The 10726-nt window shown below is 43.3% G+C and overlaps 1 protein-coding gene across 2 annotated transcripts in view; it reads left to right on the top strand.

Moving 5' to 3' along the window:
* LMAN1 (lectin, mannose binding 1) overlaps positions 1 to 7654 on the top strand; it is a 34469-nt gene extending 26815 nt beyond the window's left edge. For both annotated transcript variants that reach the window (XM_030336293.1, XM_030336294.1), the window contains exons 12-13: positions 3934 to 4055; positions 4348 to 7654. In XM_030336293.1, the coding sequence (XP_030192153.1) occupies positions 3934 to 4055; positions 4348 to 4384 (159 nt within the window). In that variant the 3' untranslated portion in view covers positions 4385 to 7654. The remainder of the gene's footprint in view (positions 1 to 3933; positions 4056 to 4347) is intronic.
* Positions 7655 to 10726: the final 3072 nt, after the last annotated feature.

Genomic DNA, 10726 nt, shown 5'->3' on the forward strand with positions numbered 1-10726 from the left:
GAGACGACACTGGACGGTGGGCCTGTGGTGCTTGTAAGTCTTTCGCTTGGAAGTTTTTCCTTAACTTCCTTACTGCCCTTCAAACCCCTTATCAAATTCACAAGTGCTTGTAGCACTTGCCGCTTCCTCTTGTGATCCAGTCTCCTCAAAATGACCGACACTGAAAATTCAGTGTGAAACAACCCAATTAAAAATGTGCTGGAGAAATGAATGGTGTTCATGGGAAAAGCTTGTACTGGGGCACCCGGGTGCCTCAGTCACTTAACCATCTGATTCTGATTTCGGCTCCGGTCGTGATCTCACAGTTTGTGAGTTCGAGCCCCGCATCGGACTCTGCGCTCTGCACTCTGACAGTGCAGAACCTGCTCGGGATCCTCTCTCTCTCCCTCTCTCTGCCCCTTCCCTGCTCATGCTCTCGCCCTCTCTCTCACACTAAATAAACAGTTTTTTTTAATCATTAAAAAAAAAAAAAAAGGAAAAGCTTGTACATGTATGAAAAGATGCTCAAGCTACTTCTATAATGAGAGAAATGAATTGGCGGGGGGGCGGTCTGTAGTTTATCCCTCCATTGTTTCTTTTCCTAAGATAAGCAGAAACCATTGTCAAATCTTCCCCTACTCTTACGGATGGTAGCATATACTGTGCGTCTGTCTTCTCCCTGCTTTCTTCCCTTCTCCACACGGCCACAGGAGCGTGCAGAGCTTCCTTACTGCTCTTGTAGCCACGTGAGCCCCATTGTGTGATTGTATCATAGTTTATACGATAATTTTTAACGAGAAGGCTGTCGGTCTTTTGTTTTTCTGTGCCCAATGTGTTTTTTTCTGCTTTTAAGATTTTAATCTAATACTGATTTTCAACAGTTTCATTATGATACGCTTTGCTTTTGTTTTTCTTCTGCTTGGGGCTTAATATCTTGGTTCTATGCATTTATAGCTGTCTTTAATTTGGAAAATTTTTAGCCGTGTTTCTTTCAGGTTTTTTTTTTTTTCCTGTTAGATTTTTTCTTTTCTTTTCTTCTAATGTTTGTTTGTTTACTTTGAGAGGCAGAGAGAATTCCAAGCAGGCTCCCTGCTGTCAGCTCCGAGCCCGACGCAGGAATCAAAATCGAGAGTCAGATGTTGAACCAACTGAGCTGCTCAAACGCACCTCTGTTGGACTTTTTTTAGTTGTGGATCACTTCTCTTGCCACGTCTTCGGGTTTCTTGATGTTTTCTTCTGCAGTGTCTAATGTCCTGCTAATCCCCTCCAAAGTATCTTTTTGTGTGTTAGTCTCTGGAAATTCCATTTGGGTCCCTTTTTTATATCTTCCATTTCCTCATCATGTTTGTATTTTTCTCTACATTCGTAAGCCCAGACATCATGTTTACAGTATGTTTTAATGTCTTTCTTGGGTAATTCCATCATCTGTGTCATTTCTGGGTCTATTTTTCTGATTAATTTTTCTCCTAAGACTGGGTCAAGTTTCCTTCTTTGCATACCTGGTAATTTTTCATTGGATGCTGAACGTTGCTACTTTTATGTTACTGGTTGTTGGATTTTGTTGTATTCCTTTAAATAGTATTCGACTTTGTTGTGGTCTACACTTAAGTTTGGGGGGTTAGTCTGATCTCTTCAAGGTATGTTTTTTAAGCATACCTTTTAGGATGGGTCTGGTTAGGATTTCTCAGCACCGTTGATGTTTTGCACCACAAACTTTTTTTGTGTGGGAAACCGTTCTGTGTGTTACTGGCCTCTACCCACTGGCTGCCAGTGGCACTTCCCAGTCGTGACAATCCAGATGTCTTCAGATGTGGCCAGCTGTCCTCTGGCCAAATGAACTGCCCCTGGTTGAGAACCGCCAGTCTAAGAGTTCATTTCTCCCCACTATAGTGGTGTCTCTGGCTGGCTGGTGGGAAAACACACTGTTTCCGGCCCTTCCCGTGAGCTCTGGGAGTTGTCTGGCTTCTTGCTTGGAGTAGTTCTTCCCTGGCCATGTGGAGTTTTGCACCACGCACGTGCAGATTAGATTCATCCAAAGATTTGAAGGGCTCTTCTGCAAACTTCAGAGACTTCTGTCTCTGCTGTTACCCTTTTTCATATTCTGTCACATACAGCCGCCTTAGCCTCCCTAAAATACAGTATCTGACTTAGCTCAGTAGGACCGCTCGCTTCTCTCTGGGGGCCCTCCCTGTATGCAGAATCTACCCCCGGGCCACTGCCTGTGGCCTGTGTTTGTAAACAGGTGTTTCGTATATTTTGTCTTGTTGTCAAGGTGACAGAGCTGTTCCTGGTCAGCCCTTCAGAGGTGGAAGCAGAAAATGTTCCTCCTATCCCATAATACTTTATATGGAGTATTTATATTAATCTTTCGATAAACTTTTTTTAACTTCCATTTTAATTTCTTTTCTGACCCATGGTTTTGTTTTTTTTTTTTTTTTATTTAAAAAAATTTTTTAATGTCTATTTTTGAGAGAGAGAAAGAGCATAATCAGGGGAGGGGCAGAGAGAGGGAGACACAGAATCTGAGGCCAGGCTCCAGGCTCTGAGCCGTCAGCACAGACCCTGATGTGGGGTTTGAACTCAACAAACCAAGAGATCGTGACCTGAGCCAAAGTCCAGTGCTTAACCGACTGAGCCACTGAGCCCTGATCTATGGACTTAAAGTTGTCTTCCTTTGGCCTTTTTTCCCCCCTAAAATGCTGATCCCTTAATTTCTTGCTGTCTTGTTTGCTGCCTTTGCCTGCAGACAGGTGTCTTTTGTTTTGTTTTTGTACTTAAGAGAGAGCGCGCGCGTATGAGCGGGAGAGAGGGGCAGAGGGAAAGAAAGAGAATCTCAGGCAGGCTCTCTACTCCACATGGAGCCTGCCTCGGGGCTCGATCGCCCAATCCTGGGATCGTGACCTAAGCTGAAATCAAGAGTTGGACGCTCAACCTAGGCGCCCCCAGACAGGTGTTCGTTTTAGATTGGATTTGTTTCTAGGTCTGCCAGTTGTCTTCTGTGAGTTGGTCCATATTAGGTAGTCTACGTTCCTGGAAGTCCTAATACCAGATTTTTTAAAAATATCTATTGTTTTTTAGGAAAGAAAATTAATATGTTAAATAACTTTCCTGAGGTCATTAGCTAGTATGTGGTAGAAGGGAAGAACTTAGGTCTTTAACATGTAATCTTGTCTCCTTTATATTTTTAGATACTGTTTTTCTTAACTATTTTTTTATATATGTCTTGCATATACATATTTTTCAAATATGACTTAATAGTTTTCTTACTGACCATCACCTCTCATCCAAAGCATTATCGCCTATTCCCTTAGCTCCGTTTGAGGTTATTTTCCCCCAGCTTCAGCCTGTGTTGCAATGACCAGGTTGATGCTGTGGATACATATGTACCGAAGAATGTTGGCAACCACATGACCAACCACAGTGTTGGTGCCGAAGAATGTAACCATGTAATTGCCTGAACCAGAACACTTTTGAGAAGGGGATACTGTTGATAATTACTCTAGTACAGCAAGTATAAACCGGATGTGTCCAGGGAATTCGTGGTTTGTGACCGTCAAGAGCACAAAATATTCATCGTCACTGTGATGACGATTCGGGCCAGATGGCAACGAGTTAGTGCCTGGGCCGCGAAGGTGGAGGCCTTCCAGTATCATCTACTCTTTCAGAAAGTCAGGTGGTAGGGGCGCCTGGCTGGCTCACTCCGAAGAGCACGAGACTCTTGATCTTGGGGTCATGAGTTTGAGCCCCACGTTGGGTGTAGAGATTACTAAAAAAATAAATAAATGAACTTTAAAAGGTGGTAAAAGTTACGGGGGTGGAAGATATTTATGGGATGAATAAATGAAATGCTTTAGTTTATGTAGTTCACCATGAATTTTGTAAAGATCGCACATTTACTTCTTTTTCTAAAATACCAATTTGACTAACCATAACACAGAGTCCTTTGCCTTACAGCCATCAAATGAAAGGCCAAAATGCCCAGAACTACCACCATTTCCATCGTGTTTATCTACGATGCACTTTGTTATATTTGTAGTGGTACAAACGGTGTTATTCGTGGGTTATATCATGTATAGGTAAGTCTCTAACATGTAACTGAACATTTTTCTGTACTTGTTTAAGTTTAAATGCTCAGAGTCCTCAGTGCTCATTACAGAGCTTTCAGTACTTACAGAATTCAGTTTACACAAAGCACATGTTGTTTCTAGTCTATTTCAGTCATGTGGGAGGTATAGAATATTCGTATGTTTATCTTAGTGCATCTTCTACTCCAAAAGACAATGTGTATTTCAACTTTAAACAGTCCTGTTCTTTCTAAAGTAAAACATACAGAACTTTCAGGTTTTTTTTCTTTCTCTTTTTCCTTAGGACTCAGCAAGAAGCAGCTGCCAAAAAATTCTTTTGACCACCATTTTCCTATGTGTTCATCATGTATGTGTGTACAAAATGTTGTCTTTTTGAGGGAATTTAAGTATTTAAATTGCTTCGTAGTCTAAATTATTAAATTTTGTATAAAATAACTGTTTAAACCTTGATTTGCGGTAAGAATAAACCTTAAAACAAAGACAACCACATGTAAATTTGTGCATAGTACATAAATCTATTTAAATTTCAGTGAATTTCTGGCCAGTAGAATACAGCCACTGAACAGAATATTGATAAACAAGATGGTAAATAATAGAAACTGGGGGCACCCTCCAGATGTGAAAGTTACCCCTACATCTCCAGTGTTGGAGGTTTCTTTATTTAACATAAATACACTTGCCCTCCTGCCCCCCCCCCCCCCCCCCCCCCGCCAACTCTGTGGTCTAAGAGCTCCCCATCATGTCCATTTTGTAACCAGAGTCTTTTGTTAGAGATCAGAGTTTCCCACTCTGTGACCCAGTCCTGCAGGCCTTTAAATGCAGTTCCCTTTGAAATCAAAGAATATTTTGTCTGAGAGCTTTAGGATCTAGAGAATAGGCTTCAGAGTGTTGAAGTATTTTTCCCTCCGATTATCCATGATACATTTCACTTTTAAAGGGAATTTCGGAAGAAAGTTAATAGCTGCTCTTTGCCTGAAAAACGGTTTAGGTGAAAACGTTCCTCTGATTATGGTTTTTATAGGTCTTCTGCCTGGTAACGTTCATTTCACGGCTGCTCACGTTCTCGAACGCCTGCATTCCAACAGTGTCCGTTCAATATTATGAAAATGATTTTCAGGTTATTTGTAATTTAAGGAACTTATTTCTGGCATGTTGTACAGTGTGTAAATTCAGCTCTGATGGCATGTCCTGAGGGTCAAGTTCACAAAACCTAGCACTACGTTTTGGTTAATGTGACTCCATATCATCTGGTGTCGTTTAAATCGAGGAGTCTGTAGTATAAGCAGTGTTAAGATTTTGAAGGCAACATTTGAAAAATAGAATTAATAGTTCCGATTTCTTTTTTTTTTTTTAATGCCAGAACTAAGGATATTGTGAAGCACTTGTGAGGAAGCTGGACCTTGAAATGTCAGACTGGAAGGGGTTATTGTAGTCTTTGTACATAGTTGTTCTAGGTATTCTAGAAACGGTCGGTAAAGGACATTTTAAAATGCAGACCTCATGTTTTCACAGCTGGCGTAGACCTATTTTTTACTATTTTACTGCAAAATACTCTTCAGTAGTTATCTGTCCTTTGTCACAGAAGCCAAAATAATACTGTGTTACAAAACAGTACTGTTTCATTCTTCCGGACCTTCCTGAATTTGTTCTCAAATGTCATCCACAGATTGGGCTAACTGCCTAAAGTCTCTACGAAGGCTGTGGGGAACTCTGCATTTCAGCAGTACCTACTCCATACTGTATACGCACACAGTCCTAGCCTTGCTTTCTAGATTAACGTTCATCCCGGAACGCTGAACGAGAATATTCTGGTGACTGCCCGCTCCGCTTGGGTCACTTTCACAGAGAACATGCTTCTCTGATGTGTGTCCTTGGTAGCAGTAACATTCTGAAATTCACGTTTCAGAGACATCATCACAGAATTTGCTTTTAATTTGTAGAAAAACAAAAAGACAAAACCCTTCCGAAGCATGTTGAGGTTGCGGGCTGTGACAGTTGGGAGGTCCTCTTGAGATGAAAGGCTGCACGCACACTGTCCAGTGTTACAAAACCGCGGTCACACGTGCCCGGACGTCCGGCAGGAAAACCGGACATGTATGCCCCGCGTCCGCCGCGTGCAGAGGGGCCGTGTGGCCGCTCCTGACCCGGGGGGGGGGGGGGCAGCTGCGTCTACGAGAGCGTGTGCACCTTTTTCTCCTTTACTTAGTAATTTCATGTACTTGAAAATCAGTTAGTAAAGCAGTTCGCAAGGCTCTTCGTCATATCATTTGAAATTCGGTTTCTTTTCCTCCAAATCACAGACTTCAGGTAGCTTCCTTTCTGAAGAAAAATATTCGCTCTGTGGAGAAATCAGTCACTGCCAGGATCCTTTCATTTCTGTACTATTTTGTATAATTGAATTTGTTGACTTCTCTCACACCAGCAAGTATTTTACAGGTGCCTTGGATTAAAACAAAATTGATTTTAAATTTTTAGTGCAACTCATTGTGCTTGCGATGCCACTTTCAAAAAGAAATCCAATTACACCGTGGCTAGTGCTTTTATTTAACGTAGGTACTTGTGCTCTGATTGTTCGAATGTCTTATTCAGCTTGAAACTTCCCTGTGAAGCCTCAGACAGTAAACGATGTTTTGGAGGTATTCAAGGAGGTATTCATCAGCGCCTCTCAGAGTGTGGTCCGTGGACCATCTGGGTCATGGTGTGCTTGCGCAGAATGCAGATTCCGGGGCTCCGTTCTAAGGCACCTGCATCAGAATTCAGGGGCGGGGCTTCAGGATGTCGTGTTCCACAAGCACCTCAGCTGATTCTGAGCGCACTAATGTCTGAGAACCACCAGGATGAGGAATGCAAAAAAAGAAGTCTTTCGTTCTTTTGGTTTAAAGCTGAGCTGAGAGCATAATATAACATTGTCATCATCAATGACATTAGCAAACGTGCACTGATTCTGTTATAATTAACAAGTAATGTTCTTTTTACTAAAACTCTTGGTTCATCAGTAGCCACACGCCAAACCCAGGTTGTTGCCTGTAGCCCTCGGCACTTTGGTTGATGGCTTTTAAACTTCCAGAATCACCAGATCATGGTCAAGCCGTGAAAACTCCCATCTCAGAGTCCGCCTGCTAAAGCCTTTTGCTTTCCTGATTGCAATTTTCGTGGCATTTTATCTCAGACACTTGTACTTTTTGATAACTTGGGGAAAACAGAAATTACTTGAATAAGGGATTGCCTGACCCGATGCATTGCAGAGATAACAATCTTTGTAAAGAATTTCAATAACAGTTGTGAATATTAAGATGTGATTATCTTTTCCTGTTCATGTGCTTACTGCAGGGAGATAGTGAACAAACGACTATATGGGGGTTTTTTTTTATTTATAAGATCTAATGTAAAATCACCACTTGCAACTTTTTAGACCTGTATGTTTGCCTGTTTAATATATTTCTTTTAAAGTTTAAAAGGGTTTTCTATCCACTGTTAATTTCGATTGGATAACATTTTGTCAAGTGTTTTTTTTCTGATTGTTACTTGATGCTAGCTGAAATTCGAGAAATGACATTGACCTTATTCAAATAAAGAAATATTTTAGTAAATTTACTTTTCTCCTTCCTTGATCTCGGGTAATAAGGAGTTACTTCTTTTCCAAGTAGGCCCTGGTTGTGATCGTGTTTATCTGTTGCTCTGTGCTGTACCCTAGGCGGCCTCCCTCATGCAGAATCAACGCACAGAAGCGTAAAAAGAGAAGGAGAAATGAAAATGGGTACAGCTTACCCTTGCTGGTAATGAAAAACAGAAACTAATTAAAACAGTGCATTTGATGCTTTCACCTTTAATAACCAAATACTGGTAAAAGTGTAGTTAAGCTGGAACTCTTAATCGTTACTAATGGCAGTTTTAAAAAGTCCTTTAATCTCCTTTGGCAAGCACCATTTATTTAGCCAAGTAATTCCAATTTTGAGAGCCCGTGTAGTATTAAAAGGAAAGAACAGGGCTTTGGTGTCAGACAGAATTGGGTTTATTTAAAAAAAAATTTTTTTTTTTAACATTTACTTTATTTTTGAGACAGAGACAGAGCATGAACGGGGGAGGGTCAGAGAGAGGGAGACACAGAATCTGAAACAGGCTCCAGGCTCCGAGCTGTCGGCACAGAGCCCGACGCGGGGCTCGAACTCACATACCGCGAGATCGTGACCTGAGCCGAAGTCGGACGCTTAACTGACTGAGCCACCCAGGTGCCCCCAGAACTGGGTTTAAATCTTGGCTCTGCCGCTTACGAAGCATGACCTTCACTTTCTTTATACTTGGCTCCCCGGGTTGGGAGCGTTGTAAAAGAGTCTTCTGAAGTGGTCTCAGAAAATGGTAGACCCTCTTCTGCTAGAACACGCAGAAATACTGGATAGAGTAAACTAAGAGATGTAAATCAATTCGATGGGTTTGAAAGAAATCGGGGGAGACGACAGTCACGCCCGATCGGTATGCCTGCTGGGAGGGGGTGGTCGAGAGCAGGCTATGCACGGATAGACCCCGGGCGCCAGTTAGAGGCTGAGGAGTTCGCTCGGGGCGTTGGGGAGAGTCCTTGCCCGCCTTGCCGTCGTAAAGATTTGGGATTTTATTCAGGTGTGATGAGAAATCTTCGGTAGGCCTACACCCGGCTGTCCCATGTCACAAATCTTGGGATGTTTCTGGAGGAATCAAAAGATTCGACACAGCAGCGAAGAGTTTCCCGGATGTCCAAGTGGAAGGGCCAGTGTACCAAACTGAGGAATAAAAGGATTTTAAAGACATCCCATTTTTTCGGTGGAATTCTCGACTGGGGAGACAATGAGAGATTTGATTTGGTAAAACGCAATACCAGGGCGTGAGTCCCGAATAGTTGCCACGGGTTGTAGCTGCCACCTGAAGGTCTCTCTGTGCTGCTCGATTACCCCTCCCACATGAAAGTAGAACTTGGGGGATTTCACTTTGTGAACCAAACTGTTAACATGGGCCAGATCTGCAACAGATGGTCACTTTTCTTTGGGAAATAGAAGTGGTTTTTAATCTGAAACACTGCCATGTTGTCTAAAGGAGAGCTGCGCTGGACTGGGAAAAGAGACGGAATCCCAGGCAGTGGCTTTTCCCCCGTCAGCTGAAGTGTCCAATACCCCCCTCCACTGAGGAAACGGGTTAGAAATGGAAATGGAGAGGCAGTGGTCCGAATGCATTGAGCTCCAAGCAGTGCATCTAAAAGTGAAAGTGGGGGCGCCTGGGTGGCTCAGTCGGTTGAGCGTCCGACTTCGGCTCAGGTCACGATCTCACGGTTCGTGGGTTCGAGCCCCGCGTCGGGCTCCGTGCTGACAGCTCGGAGCCTGGAGCCTGCTTCCGATCCTGTGCCTCCCGCTCTCTCCGCCCCTCCTCTGTTCACTCTCTGTCTCTCTCTCTCAAAAATAACATTAACATTATAAAAAATTTTTTAAGTGAAAGGAGCCGGTACGAATGCACGTTCTCAAGCCAGGCACTCAGTACGGTTCCTGTTTCATTCCGAACCTTTTGTCAGTCTTCCAGATTGAGACCATTCTGGCAACATCTTTAAATAGGTCAGTAAAAGACAACCCATCTTAGAATATATAAAAGCGAGCATTTTAGGCAAAAATCCAGATCCTACAGTTCTGTATACAATGTAGGGGACCCGTTTCCCGAGAGGCCTCATGCCCACAGATAAAATAATCAGCACAGGTTACAACGAGTCCCCACCTCTTCGCCGTCCCACCTCCTCCTGGAGTGCTTTAATTAGAAAGATACTAACAGATTAAAGCCTTAGCCGTATTCGATTCCTCCCTTGACCTGAAGAAAACCACGGCCATTGAGAATCTGCTGCGTGTTAGAAAACCGTGTCAAAAGTTTTACCCAAGTCCACCAGCGAGTGTAAACAGAGCGTCCAGGGAGTGGGCTGTATGTAAGGGGGAAAGGTGGCCCCGTCACACGGGGGATGATTTAACTCGCACTGTGCTCACCTTCTGGGCTCAAGCCCTGAAAGTGGTGCCACGTTTCCAAGCAGAAGAGTAACACCTCCGGGCAGGAGAAGGCTAAGGTGATGTCCCGGGTCTTCCTTCCAGTGAAGGACCCGCCCACTCGCCCTTTAGACTCGCCTCACCTGGGTGTTTCTGTATGGGACCCGGTAACCACCGAGGCAGCACAGAATTCAGGCAAACCAAAAGGCAAATCCTTGCATAGTACTTAGAGTCCAAAGAGATAAAATGACGGATCAAAGGATTATTTTTGCTTAATGAAGCATTTTGGGGTTTGAGTCTCGCCAGACTCCGCTTTCAACAGGATGTGGTGCTCCGGGGCTGGAATTTGGAAATTCCATTGCAGGCGCATCATCGGTCAGCTCTGATTAATCGGAACGAGACTCTCGCCCAAGCCCTGCTGCGCTCAATGATTTCAAATTGAGAAATGGGTAGATAGCGTGAAAGATTTTTTTTTTTTTTTTTTTTTTTTTTTGCTTCTGGAATTAGCCTCGTGTATTAATTCAGAAAGTGGTCGGTTGCATCCGATGGTGTGCTTTAGTAATCTGAACCATCTGCCTCCCTGTATTAAGGAGTTCATCTCTTTAATCCAGCTTACCGCCCGAGTACCGCTCTTCCCTGCCATCATGCCCTTGGGCAGATGAGGCTGTGCAGAGT

This window comes from Lynx canadensis, chromosome D3, assembly GCF_007474595.2.
Source record: "Lynx canadensis isolate LIC74 chromosome D3, mLynCan4.pri.v2, whole genome shotgun sequence".
Lineage (NCBI taxonomy): Eukaryota > Metazoa > Chordata > Mammalia > Carnivora > Felidae > Lynx > Lynx canadensis.